The sequence below is a fragment of the Danio rerio genome, chromosome 3 (assembly GCF_049306965.1).
Source record: "Danio rerio strain Tuebingen ecotype United States chromosome 3, GRCz12tu, whole genome shotgun sequence".
Classification (NCBI taxonomy): Eukaryota; Metazoa; Chordata; class Actinopteri; order Cypriniformes; family Danionidae; genus Danio; species Danio rerio.
Window position 1 is genome coordinate 14,557,044 of NC_133178.1, and position 24,926 is coordinate 14,581,969.

Here is a 24,926-nt window from a genome sequence, read left to right on the forward strand (position 1 = left end):
ATATATATATATATATATATATATATATATATATATATAAAGTATATTCTATTGTATTATATTATTGTATTGTCCTATTGTGTTATATTATGTTATTTTATATTGTGTTATATTGTATTATATTATGTTATTTTATATTAAATTATATTTATATTATATTATTTTATATTATTTTATTTATATTATATAAAATAATATTTTATTCATTCATTCATTTTCTTGTCAGCTTAGTCCCTTTATTAATGCGGGGTCACCACAGCGGAATGAACCGCCAACTTATCCAGCAAGTTTTTTACGCAGCGGATGTCATTCCAGCCACAACCCATCTCTGGGAAACATTCACACACACACACTCATACACTACGGGCAATTTAGCTCACTCCATTCACCTGTATCACATGTCTTTGAACTGTGGGGGAAACCACAGAAACGACAACTGAGCCGAGGCTTAAACCAGCGACCCAGCGACCTTCTTGCTGTGAGGTGACAGCACTACCTTCTGCGCCACTGCTTCGCCCTATATTATATTATATTATATTATATTATATTATATTATATTATATTATATTATATTATATTATATTATATTATATTATATTATATATTATATTATATTATATTATATTATATTATATTATTTTGTATTATATTATATTATATTATTATACATTATTTTATTCTATATTATATTATTTTATATAATTTTATTGTGTATTTTATATTATATAATTATATTATAATATGCTAAAAATATTATAATATTAAATAAAATTATATAAAATATTAAATATGAAATAATATCATATGATATATTATTTTATTTTATATATTTTATTGTATTTTGCGTTATATTATATTATGAAAAAACATATATTCTCTCCATTAATTTATAATTACGCTTCAACAAACAGGAAAACGAGACGTCAATTCAGCTGACCAATCAGCATCCGAGCCCAGACCATTTATAGTCTTACAGCCAATAGAATTCCACTTCGGCCAGATTGATTTGTGAGACAGCCAGTCGCCTAATCATATGTGCAGCTCTGTCCTGAATGCGCATATGTCATAGGTGAACTCTGTCCAAGCCTTTCTGGGCGTGGTCGGACGAGGCTTTTTCTTTTTTTAGTGTAGATTTGCAGTCAGCGGTTGTGGCAGGGCACTTTCTGCTGTTGTTGAAGTTGTTGCGTCGCGTCGCGGCAGACCGAGACAAGCAATCATGACTTCCACAAACATGTTTCAGGGACTTGAGGCTAGTGGCAAATCAAGTTCAAGGTATGGGCGCAGTGCTGCGAGTTTACCTGCAGCTAATCTTTGTTTGTAGTGGTTTGTTGTTGACACTTACATGTGTTCATGTGAATCAGCGGTCGTGAATCTTGAAAGAGGAACTTTAGCATGGACAAGCGCTTCATGCTAACTCATATTAGCCAAGCGACGAAACTGTTATGCACGTTACGAGGTCCTATTACCTAATATTACTCAATAGGTAAAGAGCAGTAGTGTGTTGGCGGTGAAATATGACAATACAAACAGTCTTCCTTTGCTTTAATGAAGCGTTAGTCAATGTTCATTTGTTTAGCCGTTAGCGGCATATTTGTCGATGCTCAAAGTTTAGCAGCCACATAGATGTATTATACTTTTAAATAAATGCGTGTTTTAATAAAAAATGGTGACCATGTTTTAAAACGTAAAATATTAAACGTATATATGCTTAATGTAGACTTCGAAATGGACACATTTCCTTTTTAAAGCGTTCTTGTTATGAAATTAAACACTTTTCGCATATTTTCTTGTATTTTATTGTTTTAATTTTCGTATAGAAAAATATAAACTGTTGTTTAAAACGTGGATTTAGACATTGGATAAAACTTGAGAGGGCCCATGAAAGCCTGACCGCCTAAACTTGCAACTGCAGTTGCGGCATTCCGCCTCACAATCTTTAGTGGCGCACTTGTGCAGTTTCATGAGTACTTACACAATTAAGATATTAATAATTAATTAGGACTGCACGATGAAAATAGACAATGTATTTTGGTGCATTTAACCATAACAGATTTCTTAAACGGATATATTTATTAAAAATAATTTCAATCACCAAACATACAAATAAAAAGATAATACAATTAAAGCAAAATATTGAAGAAACAATTACAATCTACAAAATTTCACCAACAAAAAAAATTTTTGCTTCTTGATTTTCCCTTATTTTTAAATTTTGTATTGTATGTTTTTCTGTTATGTCTAAATTTAGACGTTTTAGTTTTTGGACCTTTATCGTAAGCTATTTTGTTAGATAAGCTCCAGATTTGGCTTCAGTACTGACTAATCTAATGTATATGCACAAATATAATATTGTATAGCATCCTATTTAAAAGATAAATGTAAAAGTTAGATTTGAGTCGGGTGTACTTAAATATGCTGAGCACTGTATGTTGCGATATGAATACAATTTCACCACATGACTTTAATAGCTCTGTTTGCAAAGTCATTATTTTAAGGTGCGTTCACACCGGGATGCTTTTTGCTTGCGTTTCCCATCGACGTTTAATCTCATGACTAATTAAAGGGCGTTAATGTGATCGTGCACACCAACCTGCAAAGCGCCAGGTGTAAAAGCATAATTTTTAAAGAAACCCCCCATGCTCATTTTTTTGTTTTGATGTGCCGTGTCAAAACCTTCTCCACCAATCAGATTGGCACTTTGGCACTGAAGTTACAGGAAACAGCATTTGGAGTCGCTCAAGCGCAAAACTGTCTATGCGAGCGCACATTGAAGAAGATGCCTAGAAGCGATATGAACGTGGAGCTGCTTATTGCACTGTGAACAATAATTATTTCTTCATCGCTAGAGGTGGAGCTGCTATTTGAGCCATCCATGATTGTTCAAATCGTCAGTAACTTTAACAAGCGCGTCAACTTTCTTCTTCTGTGCTACAAGCGAGTGTCAGAAGCTTAAAGTTGGCCATCTTATATCAAGGAGTGATTTTGCATACTCTTCTGCTCGACGGCAGTGAAAATCTCTTGGGGTTTGAATCCGGAAAAACGTCTCAAAATGCTAACGATAAATGCAAATGAAAAGCGTCCCCGTGTGTACTTTAGATTGATTACTAGGATGTTGTATGGGAGAGAAACAAGCTACGGTCATAAATAAACAATGGTGCAAATATTAAAGTGAAATAAACTGTGCTTTTTGGTTTAAGAGAATCTATCAGTATTCGGTTACAAAAATTGAATTGTCAAATGTAAAATAACACAGCATAGTCTTCATCCTATAAGTAATGGCAATAAAAATAATCTTTATAAAACTTCTTTATGCGCTACTAAAATGCTTAAAACTCTTAAAGTAGTCACAGGTCTTAAAAATAAATGCAGGTTCATCTGTGTATCTGTTTGCAGGGTACTGAGACCTCCAGGTGGAGGGTCCAGCAATATCTTCGGTGGCTATGAAGAAGACTCCTCTGCTTCCAGACGGCCAAACAAGATGTCTTCCTCTATTTTCGCACCTCCAGAAAAGCAGCAGGAGTCTCCCAAACGCTCCAATCCGCCAGGTGAGCTTTTAACAGAAAATCATCACCACACTGTCATTTGTATGCGTTTCCGCCCTTCCACTATGCAAACGGGGCACTTTGCATTTGTTATCTCGTCACCACAAGCAACATCAGAGTCTTTAGTCGAGTCTGACAAATTGACCAGTTTGTTACCTTGAAGTCGAGCTGAACTCATCAAATACACATCTATATAAGGTTAAAGGTCTTAGTCCTAAGTCGCTAGCTGTTTGCTATAGCTTCAAGTATTGATCCAAAGTAGGGGTGCCCAAACTTTTTCGTATAAAGGGCCAAAAACCAAATAGCATTGACAGCCATGGGCCAAAGCTAAATATACCAAACTATATTACATTAAAGTTGCCATGGGTAGTTTCCTAATTTATTTCATAATACAATTTAAAGTAATGCTTTTCATTTATTTTGAAATATTATCTTTAAGCAGTAAATATTTTTTTAAATTAGAACTTATTGCAATAAAAACAAACAATTACGTTTGTAACACAGTGGAGATCAATGTTGAATATACTAGTCAAACAGAATCTGCCTGCGACTTGATTTGCTCTTGGGTGACAGTATGTACATTTAAAATAAACTGGATTAATTTACTCCTTTCATTTAGTACATTTCTCCCTCACCTAGATGGCATCCAGGCCAAATCGGAGGTTACTATGGGCCCGCGGGCCCTAGTTTGGGCATCTGATCTAAAGTGCTCCTAAACACCATCCAATTTTAAGACTTTATGTAAATTCTAAAGCTTAGAAGTGTTCCTCTTCTGTTAGAAGAATTTTCGATGGCGTTGTCAAGCTTTGCCCTGAGGGAGCAGGTGTTAAATCTGTCTTTTTTTTTCTCTCTCTCTCTCTCTCTCTCTCTCTCTCTCTCTCTCTCTCTTTTTTTAATTCAGCTGAGGAACTCACTTCATTGCTGTCACATCATTATTACTGGTGTAAAAATTACCAAAAAGATTTTATTAATTAGCCACAAAGTTAGTTGAAAATTAAGTGGGTTGACAAGGCAGCATTCTTTTATTGAACTTTTTATTTTTTTAATTAAAAATGTTTATAAGAATAAAATAAAATACAAGTGCTAAATAAACTAACAAAAACTATGCATTTTATTTTACTAAAATTGTAAACCATTTACAAAAACTATTTTAGAAATACAACGTGTAAAACAAATATTGTTATAGGATAATAATTTAATTGACAGCACCTTGTCCGCGGAGTCTTAAGCCCCGGTCAGATGATCACTGGATTTTGTCACTATTTCAACAGATTTCCTTGATGTAAGGTGTCCTAGATATTCGTAAACAACAAATAGGCATCGTGACACAAGATTCAAACGTTTCTTCTTGTGTTCTTATGTGGCATAGTTCACGACAACTGATACCGTGCCTATGACACATTGCAGAACGTCTAGCATGTTTAATTTATTTAATTTATTTTTTGTTCTTCACGACGACTTCCGTCACGTGGGTGAGACTGTGCAATAGAAGCACATAATTTCTCAGTTATATGCGTGGGTGCTGCCGTTAATGCATCGTTAATCAAAAAATAGGCTGCATATTTACTTATTGGTGGGTCGTGGGTGGATAAGATCAATCATTGGTTATGCAAACTTTATCTACCTTTTCTAAAATATGAAGGTGTTTTAAGCAATTTCATCATACAGGCTGGCACATATGCATACATCTCCATTCTCACAACCAGTTTCTGAGTTCTCTCATCCTTCCAACAGAGGTTGTTCTTCCGAGATAATCTGGGTACATGTTTAGTGCTGCGAATACATTTTAAAAGCTTTTCCTCCTTCAAATTTGTCGTTAATAAAAAAACTGAATATTTCATTTTAAATTTATTTATGCTACATTATTATTTTATTTAAAAAACCAACAAAATCTCACAACAATTCGTGTTTTGGTGCAAATAGCGGACTTGTTTTAAAGGGATTTAACTCGTTTGAGGAAATTCGATTCCAAAAGGCACATTTGTTACCCAAGACTAGTCGAGATTTTATCAAGAAGAAAAAAATCGCACAATCTGACAGTGACTTTCGTAACTGACAATAAAAATAGTGTGATCTGACTGGGGCTTTTAAGTTTTAATGTCTTAAATTTCAAAAACAAAATTTTAGACCTTAAAGTCTTAAATTCACTAAAATATTGTGTTGTTGTCGGTCTTAAATAATTTTAAACGAGTCTTAATTTTCCTCTGTCCAAGTAAAGCTACCTAATCGGGCCGACATCCATCCAATCAATAAAAATCCATTTTAATTAAATTAGGGAAAGAAAACTAAAAACAATTACACAGTTCCTCATGATAATAACAGAGCTAAATAAAAATATATCTGTAGCTATATATCTCCCTTTACATCATCTTCTGTTAATATAAAAACTATTTCCAGAAGGGGGAGTAGACATAATATTTATAAATAGGCATAAAACTTTTGATTTGTTTATGTAATTGCCTAAACGATAATTTTAACAATGTTAAACTTGGGCCATAAGAAATAATTATTAGTGTTTAGTCCTGTGTAAGTCTAAAATTTCATTTCATAATGGTCTTAAAAGTGTCTTAAACTCTTAAATTTGACTTTGTTAAACCTGTGGAAACCCTGGACAATATACTTGTACATGATTGTTTGCCATTAAAAAGATCTCTCTTGAATTTTATTGCAAGTAGAATCGGCAAATTTAAGCTGGTGGAAAGAACCGTTTGTATTTTGACTTGCTAAATTGTACATCTTTTTAATGTTTTATCCAAAACAACATACAAATGAAGACAATAGAAGCAGTGACTGAATTTAGGCAAACGGTTGTAGAGCCGTGGGCTGTTTTGTAAACAAAACATCAATACCTCGTATCAAGTGTCAACCTCTTCTAAGAACTGAAGATGTATGGATTTCCTTGTATAACTTGCATTGGTGTATTTTGTGTCCCTTATTGTCTTAGGTGGAAAGAGCAGTGGAATATTCGAGAAGCCAGAGGCTGCTTTGCCTCAGAGCAAGCCTGTGTTCTCTGCTGCAGCATCCAGTAACATCTTTGGAGGTGCAGAGTCAACACCACCTTCTCTGAAAAGTCACCCCAACAAACCAAAGGTGCATAACTATTAGCCAATACCTTACCTGTTTTCATTCATGAATGTTATTCATGCTTCAACATTGTTACAAATACATGTGTGAAAAATATTTAACTGCTGTTTTTAAAATTTAATGATATAAATTAGGGCTGCACAATATACAGTTTCAGCATCGATATCAAAATGTGTGTGTGAATCTGTAAGTCACATCGCTGGATCTGCAAAGTGAAGATGGGGTTATATATAAACTAAGAAAAAGTTCATGAGATGTGACTTGTAGAGTAAAAGGCAAAGTTTAACTTAGTGTGAGATTTTTATTTGGGTTTGTTTTTAAAGCCCGTGACTGATTAAGCCAAGTTAAACTGTTCAGGCACAATAAGTTACAAAGCGGTCACACTTTATTTTGATGGTCAGTTTGTTGAATTCAAGTTACATTGCATCTAAATTCCAACTAATTCTCATTAGATACAAGTAGACGATTAGGGTTACTGTAAGTTGACATGTACTTGCAAAGTTTGTTTTAGTCAGTTAAATTTCTGTTAAAGGAGAAGTATCAGCAGATATTAAGCAGACAGTCTACTGATACTCAAATGGACCATCAAAATACGTGTTACCTATAAAGCTTGACACTTTAACAAAGATTTATTGTTTTATTATTTATACAATGAGGACAAACAGTGTTTGATTTATTGAATTTATGTACTGAATACTCTAAAAAAAAGCTTTAAGTTCTGTATTGTTTTTATCTGTGCTTTAATTTAAATTAAAAAATATTTTCTGCATAAGTTTTATGCAGATGCACCCCCCAACAAAATTATCCCAATCAATATAAAATTGATTTTTTTCCAAATCACATCATCTTGTGTACTTGTATTTATATTGCATTTTATATCGCAGAAAAATAAAACATTGCAATGTCAGTTTTTCAATATGGTGCAGCCCTAATGTAAAGAGAGAATACAATGACAATAAATATGTAATAGATACTGAAAATGAATTTAAAGATTTTAAAATGCATTTAAATAAAGCTATACTTTTATAGTAATTTTCCAGAATATAATGGGTGAAATGACTTTTTATAATAAATGCTGCCCAGGGCCACACAAAACTTTTCATTCAAAAATATATTCAGGGTGTCTGCAGGGTCTGAAAATGTCTTACATTTTGAAAAACAAAATCTTAGGCCTTAAAGTCTTTAATTCACTGAAAAATTGTGTTGTAGGTCTTAAATAATTTAAAACGGGTCTTAATTTTCATATGTCTATCTAATCTAATCATGCCAATGCCTCAGTGATAGAACTTTTACCAAAAGTTGAATTTTTTACTTTGTTTACCAATATAGTTTATCTTCTTTACAATAGCATTTGATTCAAAGTTCTCTATGTATTTATAGCTATACCTGCTGAGGACACTAAACATATGCTCAACAGTATGTCCAGTTCAGTTTATTAGTCTTATACCTTGTATTTTTTTTTTAAAGAAATGTTGTTGAAAAGAATGCATGTATACACATTAAAAGTATGTGGCTGAGTAATAACTATATTATTAATGTTATTATTATTTTTCATAATTTATTTTTTATTTATTTATTTGTTTTTTATTGATGAGGCAAGTAAAAATATTTTCCATTGGTCCAACCAGGCCATCAGAAATAAATCCTTTTGTGTTTTAGCCTTATGTAAGTCTAAAATTGCATTCATAATGGTTTTAAAAAGGTCTTAAATGTGACTTGATGAGACCTGCAGAAACCCTGATATTTGAAAAAGCTACACTGTCTCTGTAATGACACACGCATTCATCATTTTAATTTTGCTTTCAACAAAACGATGAAAGCCATAATTTCCACCCATTTCTTTTAATCCTAATATGTTTTTTCCATTCTCTGTAGGACAACTTAAGTGTGGGTGTACCTGCTACTCCAGAACCACCAGGTAAAAACAACCCTGTGACTGCTTTATAAAATATTAGTCATGTGCTAGCACACCCGTTTGATCTTCTCAGTTCCCTTTCCCACACTATTTCGCCCTCTTACAGCCCCGGTGGCCAAGCCAGAGCCTGTGGTTGTTGAAGAAGTGAAGGTGCAGCCAGTGGCTCCTCAACCCACACCTGAAAAAGAGCCGGCAGCTGCTGCCGCTGCCCCTGCACCTGCACCACCCCCAGCCAATCAGAAAGCTGAACCAGCCACAAGGCAACCATCAGAAAAAGACCATGAGCCTCGCCTCGCACCGGTCCCTCGCTCCCACAACAAAGTGCTCAACCCACCAGGTGGAAAGTCCAGCGTGGTTTTCTATTAGGCAGAGGTGCTGCTTTCCAGAGCTGTGGCACAATCTATTCTCTCTTGATTCAATGCTGAGCTTTTTTTTTTTTTAACAGCAGATGGCGCTGCATGCATTTAATCGCTTTAAATTATGTCAAAAACCTAAAATAATCATTAAAAAAAGTTAGGAAAGGTGTTCATAGTGAGCTGTGTTAGCCTTCTCTTCATGAGCAGTTGAGTGTATGGTAAAAACTAGCCTCGAGCACCATCTGCTGTTAAAAATTAACCTCAGAATAGCTTCAAGAGTGAATAGCCATTCTTATTGAACATCAATTTTCCCCACAGCTCTACTGCTTTCTACATCTCATCTTTCATGTACATTTTTACCTGTCCTAAAATCTCTCCTTTCTCATTTACTTGATCGTCCTTCCCTGAGGTCTGTCACTTTTCATTCCTTTTTTTTTTTTTCTTTTGGCTTTTGCACTTGCTCTTGATTCATTCCTCACCTTGTCTATCTCCTTTTCATCTAATTTGAATCACTGTTATACTGTCACTCCAGCAACTGAATAGTTGTTTTCCTTTCAAACGGTTCGCATTGACTGACTGTCTCTCCATATGATTGTTTCTCAATCTGCTAACGTATTAAATGCCGGTTTGCCTCATAAACTCGAGCACAGTCTATGCAGTGTTAAACTGGATTTACTGATGGACGCCAGCGCAGACTCTTCAGCATCAGCATGTTTGGATCTTCCTTTGAAACTGAATGTGTTCTAATGGCAATGATGCATTTACTTTTGTGCAATAAGGTGACTTCATTTCACTTTTTTCCCTTCTACGGTTTCATTTTTATCTTGTAAGGCACAAAACCAAATGTTAAAGATGCCAAATCAAACGCTCAGCTATTCTAATTGATAATCGCCAAAGCACACGTGTACGACAATGGATGGCATAATGTGTACAATCAGTCATCACTAACATATCCTCAAACTCAACATGTCCATACATGTATTTGAATGTAAACCACAGACCTTTAAACTCTGGGAATCGTCTGATATATGCCTGATTCTGTACTTGAAAAGAGTTGCTGCGCCGTAACGCTGTCTGATGAATTTGGCCCTTCCTCGTCTTAGTCAGCTTGCAGATTGGAAGGTCAAATATGTGGCATCTGTGAGCGTGTTTGGGCAATTCCCACATTGCTTGTGCCATCCCTGCCCAAAATACTTCAGTTGGTTGATTGCCCGGCAGTGTGACTGGCTGCGGTGATGTCACAGGCCCGTTTCATACAGTACAACTCTGTATTGTTTTGTATGCTGTTTTGTACTGCTTATTTGTTTTCCTTGACAGTGAAAGGATGTTTTACCATGTTGCTCCAAATAAAACTAACAGAAATCTTCATTTAAAATCAGTCGCTCGTGTTCTTGCTGAATTTTAGCTTACTTAATCCAGTTGGTGTTGAGTAAGTTCAAGGGATAGTTCAGGGCTGCCCAAACTTGGTCCCTGAGGGCCGGTGTCCTGCATATTTTACTTCCAACCCCAATTAAGCACACCTGACCAGCTAATCAAGCTCTTTCTAGGTATACTAGAAAGCTCCAGGCAGGTGTGTTGAAGCAAGTTGGAGCTAAACTGTGCAGGACACCGGTCCTCCAGAACCCAGCTTGGAAACCCTTGGGATAGTTCATTCCAAAAATGAGAAGTTCTGTAGTCATTTATTCACCCTTCAGGGGTTCAAACCTGTATGAGTATTTTACCGTTGAATACAAAGGAAGATTTTATTTATTTATTTTTTTTGTAGATTTTTTTGTAGACAATTTTTAACTATGAAACTCAGTGCTCACAGGTTTCAAGTTTTCTCCATAAAATCATCTTGGTTCAACATAAAACACAAACCCACAAATCACCTGATGGTGAGTAATTTTTCATTGTATGGTGAGCTATCCATTTTAAGTAGTCGTGTTAATCTTGAGGGCCCAACAGCTAAATGGGTTAATGTAATGCTGATTAATGAACATCACTATTGGATGCAAAAATAATTGATACTATTTATTCTCCTATCAGGATTTTTGCAGCCGATATCGAGTAACAATTCCTTGTCTTGATAATCGGTCGATAACTGAGTACCATTTCTAATGCTTCAAGCTTTATAATGCATAAAGAACATTGTCCCTTTAGGTATGATAAGATCTGGGCCTTCCTAAGAGATTAAATAAAGGATGTTGCGTATAATCCATTAAACATGTCTCTTAAACCATTTAGTTAGGAAATGTCATGATCAGAAGGGGGAAAAAAATTAAGAAAAAGGATTGACAATGCAATTTTGAAAGATTTGCAAATGATGGAAGGAGAATTTAACATGTCTCACTGAAGGAAAACGTTAGGAGTGGTTATTTGATGCATAAATTAAAGTGCACACCTCCAAATATACTGCTTATTTACTAAAAGAAAATAGGAAGGCCCTATAAACTACTGTTTATTGCAGTGAGTATATTACAAAAGTTTTATTATTAAATATTCATGTCACAACAGCTCAAAACCCTGGATATAAATGATTGCAACAAAGAGACCATCACTCGCATGAGTCATGCCAATAAACCATATAAACAGTTTGCACCATATCTGTATATATTTTAGCTGCTGTGACACCAGCACAGTGATTGCTCCTCACATGTTGTAGCACTGCTAATGTATAATATACAGTGTGCACATGCCTCTTCCTCTGCTTGCAAACAATCACTTGTGTTCAGTTGTTGAAATCAGCCAGTTTGGCGAGTACCAATCAAGTCATTGGATGCGATTATCGGCTGATACTGATCTCTGGCCGATCGATGGGCGCATGCCTAATTAATACATTTCATCTTCTATATATGTTTGATAAAAGTATTTGGAAAAACTTGCTGCAGGTAATTGCCTCAGTCAGATATTGGCTGATTTTGGTAATGGTTTCGTCAGGCTTTCAAACATCTATTTAAAACTCATTATTTTTAAACCCTCTGGTCGGAAAAGGCGAAAATAAACATTTTAATCACATTAATGCACTTTATTTTGTATTTTGAGGATATTTTTTGGGACTAGACAATCTTGTCTAAATTATTTTTATTTTATCTATATATTAGAATAATATTTCACAGTTTTCTATTAAGCCCACCAGCAACTATAGTTCCTGAAGTTCATGGTTTCCATTTTCCTTTTATGTCATTTTCTACTTATTATCCATGTTTAATTTCTCAATGACACGCAAGCCAAAAAAAAAATAAAAAAAGATTTTAAGAAAGAAAAAAAGGAATTGTTTCACTTCCTGTCACACAAGGCTTTCAACTTCCTACCTCTTATTCCAGGATGCAAAATGGAGGCAAACCCTCCCAATTAAAGGCAATTTTCGTGTTAAAATATTTTTGTTTACAAAAATATCAACATAATCATGAAGGTCTCTAAATTCATCCAAACAAAAATCTTTCAAGAGATCTACAGTTTAGTGTATACTATAGTTGTCGGTGGGCAAATACCTTGTAAGTACATCAATAATGGGGAATTAGAGAGTAATGTGTTAAATCTAGGTTATTGGCCTTGTTTAATGTTGTTGTTGTTGTTGTTGTTTGCTTTCATAATACCCCATTTAAAAACAACCCTCTAACCAATATCTTTACTTTAAAGTAGACTTTTTTATACAGTTCGATGCACAGTAAAAATGTCAGAGTAAATTAACTTCTGCTCCCACTCCCACAAAGATTTAAAATATATCACTGAAAAAAACAAAACTACAACCAAATTCAGTCACAACCTCATGCCCTGCTGTCCACACGGACAGGGGTAGTCTAAATCGCTGCTTTTTCTTCATGTTTGGCTGTACTTCCACACAAACTCAAAGTATCATGTCACTGAAAACCTTTATTATTATTATTATTATTTTTTTTTTGAAGTCTCTTGTCTGGGTGAAGGTTTTCAAAAGCTTCAGGGTTTTGTGTTTTGTAATGAGAAAAATTTTTTTCGTTTACCAAATTTTCGGTAGTGTAATAATTGTCTTTATATATGCAAAACATGTTCATATTGGACACTATTATCAAGGATATATGCATGAAACCATTTTCAAAATTTAGGCACAAATGGCTTAAACGATATTTATAGCTTTACATGTTTTTTTACATTCCGTTCATCGTTGAATCCTGCTAATGCATCAAACAGTTGAAGTCAGATTTATTCCCCCTTCCAATTTTATTTAAATTTTTAAAAGTCATTTTAAGGACAAAATTATTAGCCTCTTTAAGCTATTTTTTTTTCTTCCCGATAGTCTACAGAACAAACCAACATCATACAATAACTTGCCTAATTAACCCAGTTAAGCCTTTAAATGCCACTTTAAGCTGTATAGAAGTGTTTTAAAAAAATATCTAGTCAAATATTATTTACTGTCATCATGACAAAGATAAAATAAATCAGTTATTGGAAATGAGTTATTAAAACTATTACGTTTAGAAATGTGCTGAAAAAAAAAACTTCTTTCCATTAAACAGAAATTGTGGGAAATAAATAAACAATAATTCTCACTTCAACTGTATGTTAACAAATGAAGTTTAATTTTAAAGTATTGCCTGAAAATGACATGTTTTACCATGGTATTGATGCATGTATATAGGTGTATGCATGCTTATTTTGTAAATTGTTCAATCCCCTATTCCCCCTCAAAAGAAAAAACGGAAACAAACTTCCATATTCTCCTTAGTTTCTATTTTATTTTTCTACAGCAGTCAGCAGTATTTTGACTTTACTATCAGTGAACCTTTTTAATTCCGTAATTTGTTTGCGACAGTAATGATGTCTCTTATTTTAAACCACATTTATATTTCTAAAATCTCCATGAGGTGTTGTATTGTTCTTGATCTGATTTACATTTTATATTTTATTGCTGGTTTAAGAACCTTAGGGTTACATAAATGACACCATTTAGCTAAATTATTCAAGGAAGCACAAGCTCGATTTATTGATTTTGTATTTCATTTATATTTTAAAAAATCAGCAGAGCAGAATATGCCACACTGCCACATTAATCTCAATCCCCTTTACGGACGCTTGGGGGCTGCAGAGCAACCTGATGCAGTCTGTGATGGGTTTGGCATCAACTTTTGCTGTCGGCTCTATAAAAAACAGCTCCTGTGAAGCCTTAAACCGATTATCCTCAAACAGTAATGTGATCTCAAATGTGCGTCTCCTTTACTGTTCTTTATGGTCATCCGTAAAAAAAAGACATCAAGCTTGATAGAAAAACTCACGTTAAACTAAAATGATTAATTTGATTACACTTTAAATGATTAAATTTTGGGTAAATTATTCATATAAATGTTAAAATGTCATAATTTATTTACCCTTTGTCACAAACTTGACTTTCTTCCACGAAAGCTGGAAACCGGTAAGCATTGATTCCCATAGTATTTGTTTTTCCTACTATGGATGTCAATGGTTACCGGTTTGCATCATTCTTCAAAATATCTTCTTTAGTGTTCAACAGGAAAAAAGGAAACTCGTTTGAAACAATTTGAGGATGATTAAATAGTTAGTAAATGTTTTTTTGTTCTGGCTGAACTACCTCTTTAATCCACCAATATACTGTTTACAGGATAATATGCATTAGATTTATCATTAAAGTGTTTTTACAGCTCATGTTTCTCTGTGAATCCTGGTTGTAGGAGCACAACACAGCAGCGATGAGACATCATTATTCCGGCCAGCTCCATGCAGGCGCTGTGACGTCATCTGCCCCCTCCATCATCATCCTCATCAGAAAGAGAGAGAGAGAGTCACCGACGGAAGCAGCATCACGAGCCCCCGCCGCCCTGTCAACCACCGGATTGATTTTCACTGCCAAAAACGATCACGCAAGAAATACATACTCGATTCCCAATGACAGCGCGATCCCATAGGCGCATTGCACGGTAGCCGTTCTTTGCTTATGTATGCGCGTACTTATTTATTTATTTATTTCTCCATTTCTCTCGGTTGATAATGGCTGTTGAGAGGCAGGTGCATCGCTCGCTGGGCGTGATGTGATGCGGTGCGGTGCGATGGATTGCGCGGAGATGAAACGGACGCAACCGGGAAATCGTCGAGTGTGATCGGCGAGGCGCGGGTGATCTAGTAGCCGACACTGAGGCGCAGGAGCCCGGCGGGGAAGAGGACTCGTCCCCGCCGATCGAGAAATACCGACCGGGTGTGCATTGCAAAAACCGACCGTGAAGTGGCATCATGAGCACCTGATGACATTGTCATGATCTCATAGAGGCCGATTTGACACTTTTAATATTGATTTATATATTATCGCCGTTAAACGAGCTTCGGACAAGCGCCCGCAAAGATGATGGAGCTGGACGAGGTGGTGTACCAGGATGACTATGGGGCCGTGTCCGTCATGTCGGAGCGGGTGACGGGCCTGGCCAGCAGCATCTACCAGGAGTTTGAGCGCCTCATCAAAACCTACGACGAGGAGGTGGTGAAGGAGCTGATGCCGCTGGTGGTGAACGTTCTGGAGAACCTCGACTCGGTTTTGACGGAGAACCAGGAGCACGAGGTGGAGCTGGAGCTTCTCAAGGAGGACAACGAGCAGCTCATCACGCAGTACGAGCGGGAGAAAGCGCTGCGCAAACAGGCGGAGGAGGTAAATATTGATATTATATCACCATCACACAGCACATCTCTGCCTTTAACCTCCTAGGGCTTAGTGGGCACATGCATGGACAGCACGTTTTAGCTCCTAAGTGGCTATTTAAATACTTTTAATGATTATATTTTATGACAGACATACAGTGTCATCCTACAACTGTTTTGCAGCATATGAAATGTCCCAAACACTATTTTAACTGTTCAAAATATGCAAAAAAAAATAGTCAAAACTAATAGTCAAAACATGTTTAAAAATATGTATGTTATTAATGCATTAAAAACAGTCAGGAAAAAGTGTTTTATGTCAATTCAGACCACAAGTCCACATATATGGACATCATTTTTCTCTAAAAGTACATCATAGCAAAAGATGATACTAAGGTTTTATTATAATTAGTTCCAATAAGCCTAAATAGCAAAGAAAAATAAAAAATGCATGTAAAAAAACACCTTGGGCCTTAAGAGGTTAATGCAGTGTAGCATTCAAGCAAACTGTTTTATAGTTGAATTGTCATTTATAGCAAATGCTGTGGTGTTTCATAACTATACTTGCTATAGTAAAGTATTACAGTGCATTATAGTATTATTGTGGTACAGCACTTTTTATGAGTTCTACTGTACACTTTTGTGATGAACTGTAATAATACTGTAGTACATGTCAGTTTTTACTGCAGTAAACTGTGGTGTATACTAAACTAATTGTAGAAAACTACAGTATTGGGTTTTGTTGCATCACTATAGACCATTTCAGTGTGGTCATGTCATTGAGCCATTACATTTCCTGCTTGTTATCAAACTATTTCACAACTGTAACAAGAGGCAAATCAATCATAACTTAATGTTAAATCAGCTTCATAACGTTATTTATCCATATGTGGCTCTTTTTTGGATTCTCGGACGCTACTGAAATTATAAATGTGAAATAGGAACTGCGTTGGGATGATTGTTTTTGTTGACATCCCTCAAAATGGTCTATAGTTGTATTAGCACAGCAAAATGACCACATCACCTGCCTAAATATAGTTTAGTTTAAAACCACAGCTTTTAATATGAAATGTTATGAGCTATTTTCATGTGGGATAACTGTCTGTGAATGTAAACATTCTCGCATCACTGCCTTCAAACAATTCAAGCACAGATTTATTAGTTGATCATCATGAAAACCTGTACTAATTTATACCAAATGCTATAGTCTCTTTTAAGTATACTAGGCTATTTTAAAGTATTATAGTATTTACAACATATTGCTAATGAATGCTACAGCAAGCCATCATTATTAACTGTAATAAATACTGTTCACAGTTAACTGCTGTATTGTTGTTAGGCATGGGCCGGTATCAGATTCTGATGATAGGATAACTTTGGCTGAAAATATCACGGTTTCACCGTATTATGATTACTGCTCTAAAACCTATTCTTTTTAAACACAATATATTTTATTTTAAGAAACATTTAAAATATTTTGGAGCATTTATAACGTCAAGCTAAATAATTAAAATGAATTATTGACTTCTGCTGTCTTTATTTGTAAAAAAAAAAAGACCCAGATACCTTTACAATTTTTACCAACATCTTTGGATATCTTTTCTACTGGAGATACTGTTGTCTTAAACTAAAAACAGAAGAAAAAAAAAATGTTAATAAAAAAATTGTACCCATGCCTTAGGAACGGTATTACAGAAAATTTTGATGGTTTTAAAACTTTGGTTTTGGTTAAACTGGTGGTTTTACTTTTCCAAACTGTGGTATACCTTAAAAACATTTATCGTCCCATCCCTAATTGTTGTATACTAAACCCTATAGTTGTAGACAACTAGTATTGGGTAGTTTGGTTGCATTGCTATAGTTATTATATTACTCTGCAAATATAGAATTACTTCAACAGATGAATTCAAGTACTAAATGGTAAGGTTCTAAAACCAGTATGTTATTTAATATAGTATGGCATAGTCTACTTTTATGTCATATAACCGTGTCTGTAAAGGTAAATATTGTTATATTATCACACATTACTGCATTTTAATGCGTTTAATGCCAAAACAATATAGTGATTTTGGAACTTAGTAACGTGTATTATATACTTTATGTAGAGCGGAGATTTGAGCTGTTGACATGGAATAGAGCCAGATTTGTGCAAAAACCCAAACAATACAAACATCAAAACAAAAAAATCTGTAAAACTTGTTCATTTTAAACTTATTTATTACTTTATATAAAATGCTTTTTTGGCGATGGAAGCTTAAAGACGCCTCTCGTGGAGAACGAAGTCATATGCATTGCTCAGTTGTGGGTTTTTCACAGACTTCAACAGAGTGTCAAAATCTTGATAGTCCTGTGGGTCTCGTCTATCAAATCTGAGCTTTATTTTGTATTTTATTGGATTTAAGTCAGGTGATTGGCTGGGCCATTCCACAGCTTGATTTTGTTTCTCTGAAAGCATTTGAGAGTTTAGTAGGCTGTGTTTTGGATCATTGTCTTGCTGAAATGTCCACTCTGGTTTCATCTTTATCATCCTGATAATGTAGATGTTGGACTGAAGCAGTTAATATTCATTTACACTGAGGAAAGACAGAGGGTTGATGAAGAACTACTGAGATATTGCTGCTGCTGTCTGGGCTTTCTCTGCCTTTCCTCCTTTTCTTCATGTGTTCAATTCTTCTTTCCTGTGTCATTTCATTTCATTACGCATTTGTAAGCTAATTAGATTTGTTTTCTTTGCATATATGGATTTCTTTGGTTGTTACCAACACCTGGTGAAAATTTTAAGTTAACAGCACCTTTTTTGAGAAACATGGTGACACGTTGAATACTTATTTTCCCGATGTATTGTAGTCTTTTCAACAATTTGTCAATGTAGGCTACAGCATACTGTATTTTCATATGGAAAAACTGTCTGTGAACATTTACAAGAAACATTGACACGACTTTGTAAACCTTGTGAAGTCTGTCATACTAAATATTATGAAGATAAATCTACATTTCTGAAGAAAAGCATATTTGACCCGTGTGATATTTGTAGTGAGAACATGGAGCACACACTTGATAAATCCAAACTGAAAAATATAACATTTTCTTCACAAACATTTTAGTGGAAAGTTTTTCCAAAGTACATTATGTATAGCAGTGGTCACCAAACTTGTTCCTGGAGGGCCGGTGTCCTGCACATTTTAGTTCCAACCCTAATCAAACACACCTGAACAAGCTAATCAAGGTCTTGCTAGGTATACTTGAAACTTCCAGGCAGGTGTGTTGAGGCAAGTTGGAGCTAAACCCTGCAGGGACACCGGCCCTCCAGGACCGAGATTGGTGACACCTGATGTATAGTGTTTGTAAAACATTGTAACCAAAGATATATACACTAGATATCGCATACGGACCCTGATCATGCGTCTATAGTGCTGCCACATTTGTACAGTGCTCCCAGGACAAATGGCTTTCAACTGCACTAGTCAAGATTAAAGCCAATGTGAAGATGCTGGACTTTTAGCTCTTTGTACGGGTGTAGTAACAAGCAAACAAAGCATAAAGACAGAACATTTTATAGGTAAGAGTTTGTTTTTTACGTTTTTGTATGTTACGAACTTTTGTGCTAAAGTAACGTTATTGATGTTCATACTTAGTGCGCTAATCATAAGTAGCACCAACTCGCGTTAAATAGTAGGCTTATGCTATTTTTGTTGAATAAAATCAGCAAACAATGTAAATGAAATATGACTACAAGATACTGCAGTGCCAGAAACTTGTATTATTGTCGGCTAAGTGAATGCATTATTGTGAAATGCTACATCTTTACTGCTGCTCTTAACATTGTATTATTTATCTTTGACCTGGTCAGTTTTTTTTTTTTTTTTTATTAACCTTTCGACATCTTGAGCAAATATAGCCAACAAATGCAGTTCTGTTATGTTTACTTTAGATCTACCGTCTAATCATTTCTGTGCAACTGACCAGACAGCTTCAGGGGACAGATGCCCTTTATTCTCATGCAGCGCTACAAGCTAACATTTCCCAAACTTAACTGTATTATCGACTACACAACCAGAACATTATTGTAATTCATGTTTTTTAAGCTCTAAATGAAAGCTTGAAGAGCGTAAAAACACTGTATTCAAAGCACACATAATTGTTATAATTGTAAAGATTTAGTGGGTTAATGATAAATGGAGAGCGAGGGATCACAAATGTCTTAATGGTGATGAGTAGGGAACATTGTGTGCATCGAAAGAAAGAGAAAGAAAGAAAGATATTAAAGACAAAGAACAGACAATATTGTTTGTTTTTTTGGTTGTTGTTAGATAAAAAGTGCATGGGCTGAAGTGTTCACACACTCATACACTCATACGTGATGTATACAAACTATATAATATATATAATATACTATGACCAGGGATACAATCAGCCAGCGCAGTCGTCCCTCCATAGTAAAAAGTGAAATTTTGTGTCTGCTGGTTTGTTTACTTGCGGAAGTTCCACTGGCATTTTCCCACACATTAATTCTGGCCAATCAAAAAGCAGTTTAGGAAATATGTTCAATAACATCAATGAGGGATGTGGATTTTGTCAGATGACTGTATTTTGGTTCTTTTTAACTGGTTCAGAGCAAAGCAATCAGTGTGGTGTGAAAAGGATCCAAAAACGGCAGAAAAATGCTACAATGTATCATTTGTTGCCCTTGGTCTGGACCAAATGAACCGAACCACAGATGTGAAAGCACCCTTAGTCGCTGACATTATCTTAAGCAGGTATAGTGCAAAAACTCTAATGCCTGACGGCTGCTTCTCACTCAGGGCTGACTATGCTAATGTGAGAGAGATTATTACTAATGGGCGGGGCTTTCAAAGTGTTTCTGCAGACTGTTTTCATGAAGTGATTATAAAACATAGAATTAATTAATGTATACCATTAAAACTGACGATATTCACACATTGTTGCCACACAACTGTGTTTAAACCCTTTATAATTTTTTTTTACATAATAAATCAGGGGTGCTCAATCCTGTTCCTGGAGATCTACCTTCCTGCAGATTTCAGTTGCTACCCATATCAAACACACCTGAACCAATTGATTAGGACCTGAACACCACTTGATAATTACAGGCAGGTGTGTTTGATATGGGTAGCAACTGAAATCTGCAGGAAGGTAGATCTCCAGGAACAGGATTGAGCACCCCTGTAATAGATCCTCTTTCATAACAAAAATACCGGGAATATATTCAGTTACTCCCTTAATATATTAAAGGTGCAGTAGGTGATTGTCTTCAGAAACATTTTTTGTTGTTCTGGTTGAAAGTCTCTTCACAGTCACAGTCACAGCCACATAAAACAAAACAAAAATGATGTATTTGCTGAGTTCAGCAGCTAATCAGCTGGAATCAGCTGAGGTGAAGTAATTGCAACCAGCAAGGACTAGCTGTCACTCAAGTGGCCACGCCCTCAATTATGCAGACTTAAAGGTGCAGTAGGTGATTGTCTTCAGAAACATTTTTTGTTGTGCTGGTTGAAAGTCTCTTCACAGTCCAATAGTAATGAGAACAGTAAATGATCTAAATTTGTTTATATGTATTTTTATATTCTGGGTAAAGCATAAAACTAAAAAATGTTCATCCAATTAAAGTAGAGTCGGACCGTTATCTCCCTTAATTCCGATAAGCAGGTCAGACTGTCTGTCAACATATGTAGATTCCGACTTCTCATGTGCGCGAGCGAGCTGCGCGGGCCGTTTGCAGATGCCCAGTCGGAGCCGGAGGCGCCGAAGGACAGCCGAGCTTGGGCCGATTACTGTAAAGCCAGCTCTTAAAGCGGCCGCGCGGTCACGAGATGGACCGGGAGAAATCAAATGCTGAATTGAAACTTTTAAATATCTGAATCAATATTGGAGTCACTTTAGCACGCTGGAGGAAGGACGACACCATGGTCTGAAGTATTACTGTTAGACAGGTAATGTTCTGTTTTGAAATTATTTTATGTTAGATTGTGTTTTGTTATGAAAGACTTATATGCACAGACGTGTTGTTCAGCCACTGAAATCTCCTGGTGAAAGATTGATGTGATTATTTTCAGTTTCATAAGGTCCTTTGACAGCATCTATAATGTAGATTTATATTTAGTTTAACAACAAAACACCAGTAAATAGCGCTATTCCGCCTAACCTGCTTTATTGAGCTGAAGTTGCTTTTATATTCACATTGGGTCATTTTTGAACAATGATAGCCTTCCTATACTGTTTACCATGCTACTCTGAATATTCGCTCTGCAATAGCATGTAAGTGTGGCTAAGTATAATAAATGTAATTCCTGCACAGTGCTGGCACTAACTGGCGAATGACATGAAGTAGTGGGTTGTCTGTCGGCTGTTGTGACGCGGTCTGAGTGCTCGCGATTTCAGGGGGTGTGGCTTTTTAATCACAGTCCCTCCCCGCCATCCAAAGATAATATGCTAAGCGGTTAGCTTTTTGGCAGATCACCTACAGCACCTTTAAGTACATCATTAATGTTACACAATTTAATATGAACATTTACAATACCATTGATGCTTTCAATGTTATTACAGTAAAACATAACTTGGTCATTTGTAGACTGAAGCGCCTCCTAACTGGGTCATTGTTGCACAGATGTTGAAGATTTATTTGGCTGTAAACTAGTTTAAAGCACATGCTTGTGTGACTTGTATTGGAGAATTCAAGCATGATCACTTATGTTATCTACACCACCTGACGAAGGTCTTGTGGTCGAGTCCAGTTGTAAGAGCAACAAATAACAACTTGACTTCTAGTTGATCATTTGGAAAAGTGGCAGAAGGTAGATTTTTCAGATGAATCATCTGTTGAGCTGCATCCCAATCATCACAAATATTGCAGAAGACCTATTGGAACCCGCATAGACCCAAGATTCTCACAAAAATCAGTCAAGTTTGGTGAAGAAAAAATCATGGTTTGGGGTTACATTCAGTGTGGGGGCGTGCGAGAGATCTGCAGAGTCGATGGCAACATTAAAAACCTGAGGTATCAAGACATTTGTGCTGCCCATTACATTACAAACCACAGGTTTTCAGTAGGATGGCTTCTCATACTTCTGCCTCCACATCAAAGTTCCTGCAAGCAAAGAAGGTCAAGGTGTTCCACGTTTTTCCAGCCCAGTCACCAGACATAAACATAATTGAGCATGTCTGGGGTAAGATGGAGGAGACATTGAAGATGAATCCAAAGAATCTTGATAAATCTGTGTGCCTGCAAGAACGCTTTCTTTGCCATTCCAGATGACTTTATTAATAAGTTATTTGAGTCATTGCAGAGATGTATAGATGCAGTCCTCCAAGCTCATGGGAGTCATACACAATGTTAATTATTTTCCACTGCAGCATGACTTTATATTCTATACTGTACATTATTTCTGTTAAGTGACAAGACTTTTACCTAAACAAAGTCAGACCTTACTGTCCTAATAAAATAATAATAATATTTTAATAAATTTTTATATTTTATTTTGGTTAAATAAGCATAATCTAGAGGCCGTTGTCTTCATATAAGCCACTTCTGATACCAAATGATCAACTAGAAGTCAATTTATTATGTGTTGTTCCTAAAACGTGCACATTTCAAACAGAGCGCCATCTTGTTTTGCTTTTGGCATATTTAGCATGGAGTATTTATCATACACAACAGAATGCTGATGCCTATCAGTTTGGTAGTCAGTAGCACCAGCAAAAAGGCAGACAAACAAGTCATTTAATTTATTTAATTGAATTACTTAACATTTACAGATAAAGTTATTAGTGTAACATTTTGTGCCTCTCTCTGTGAACTCTGCAGCCCAGATTGGACTTCATTGCTGGAAACTATATTTTAAATAACTTCCCTAAGATTTGCATTTTGTCAATTGCAAAAAGAGAGGCAGAATTGAGAACAGCACATTTTACTGCTGAAAAAAATAGACATTGCTTCAAAATAATACAATTGGTTAAATAAATGAGCTATATATTAAGACTTGATATTTTCACCTTTAATGTGGCAATGCAAGGATTTATTTACTTGAGGTACAGAGGACAAAAGTGGGAGGATGATGGGTAGGGAGGGTGATTATGGGTAATCAATGTTCTCATAGAAGAAGGCTGGCAGCCGCTGTAACCTGATTCTCATGTTAGAAGACAGACAGGGAGCACAGAACGAGAGAGGGATGCAAAGAGAGAGAGAGAGAAAACAGCATTCTCCAGTTTCGCATCCTCTGGGATTATGGCAGTAGACTTTAATGGCCACATTAAGAACGTCCATCTTACTGCCTTCCTCTTATATGGACCATACTAACACACAATCTGCATGTTAAACAGCGTACAGCTTCGCAATCATGATAGAAGTCAGAATGTCTAATTTTGTATGATTAGCATGCACAATTATAGTTTAGAATGATAGTTTATTTGCAGTGTGTAGTTATATAGACATTTTTAATTTAATTTGTGAACGATATAAAAGCATACATATGACTTTCTTTTGAAAGTTTTTTTTTTTGCTTAATAGTCACATCTTTCTAATACATCCGACTTGAAGATAATGCATGCATATGTTGTAGCGAAGACGTAAACAAGGATGTAAACAACGGGAAATGCTGTTTACCCCAATTAGCAATTTAGCTACAATTTCATATTTATCCGTCAAACCGCTGTAAACATCCACAATCCTTAGCAGCGCTGCAGTGTCTCTCTATGCGGACGTTTTACACTCTCAAATAACAAAATTGCAAAAGATATTTGAACGTTTCATATTACTTATTTTAGAAAGCAGGCGTGAGGTTTAGCTGTGTGCTCTTTATTTTCTGTCTAATTCAGGTTCAAGCTGATACGGCCTGACAGTATTTACACAATGGCAAAGTGCATTCTAGTAGAGGCGTGACTCTTTTCCTGGTGACGTGGAGCTGATCTGCGAATCACAGCACATTATGTTAGCTGACCAATCAAAGCCTCTTGAGGGCGGGCCTTTTAGAGGAACTAGGAAATATGACAGTCGTTTTCATGTTAGCAGAGTAGCTGTATATAATCAAAGTAAGATATATGAAAAAATAACATGATTTTCTACAAATGAAGCTTGAGCACACATTGCTTTGCGTCTTATAAACAAAATCAAGCTTAAAAAATACACTCTGCACTCCTTTAAACATATTTGTCTACTTGCATAGTTTCATCAACCTGAGAACATCAAGGAACAATCAGGAAAACTGACACTGCCTTGATTGCATTGGACATGCAGTATTTCAGCGTTGATACTAAAATTGTTGCAGATTTTTGAAAACCATCATGTCCAGAGATTGACATGTAAATAATTCCATTGCTTGAAGTGCAGAAAAGTTTTTCAGAGGTCATGCACACCCAAAAAGTGGTGTAGCAGTGTGGTATGACAGTATATCGGCTCTGTGTGTGTTGGCT

General features: G+C 35.7%; 2 protein-coding genes and 1 long non-coding RNA gene across 51 annotated transcripts in view; 2 read left to right on the plus strand and 1 right to left on the minus strand.

The window, feature by feature from the left end:
* LOC137490042 (uncharacterized) overlaps nt 1–24,926 on the minus strand; it is an 846,477-nt gene that overhangs the window by 763,630 nt on the left and 57,921 nt on the right. The window lies entirely within an intron of this gene.
* On the plus strand, nt 1,093–10,275 carry jpt2 (Jupiter microtubule associated homolog 2). The gene is given in 5 exon segments (NM_199575.2): nt 1,093–1,272; nt 3,394–3,545; nt 6,487–6,632; nt 8,502–8,544; nt 8,648–10,275. Coding segments are annotated over 5 exon segments (657 nt in total). The 5' UTR covers nt 1,093–1,216; the 3' UTR covers nt 8,908–10,275.
* Nucleotides 14,640–24,926, plus strand: part of mapk8ip3 (mitogen-activated protein kinase 8 interacting protein 3) — an 88,546-nt gene continuing 78,259 nt past the window's right edge. For 45 of the 49 annotated variants that reach the window (XR_012396664.1, XR_012396612.1, XR_012396651.1 and 42 more), the window contains exon 1: nt 14,640–15,510. Coding sequence is in view for 28 of the 49 variants with exons in the window: in XM_073934984.1 (XP_073791085.1) it covers nt 15,211–15,510 (300 nt within the window). In the remaining 21 variants the exon portion in view is untranslated. 49 annotated transcript variants of the gene reach the window in all.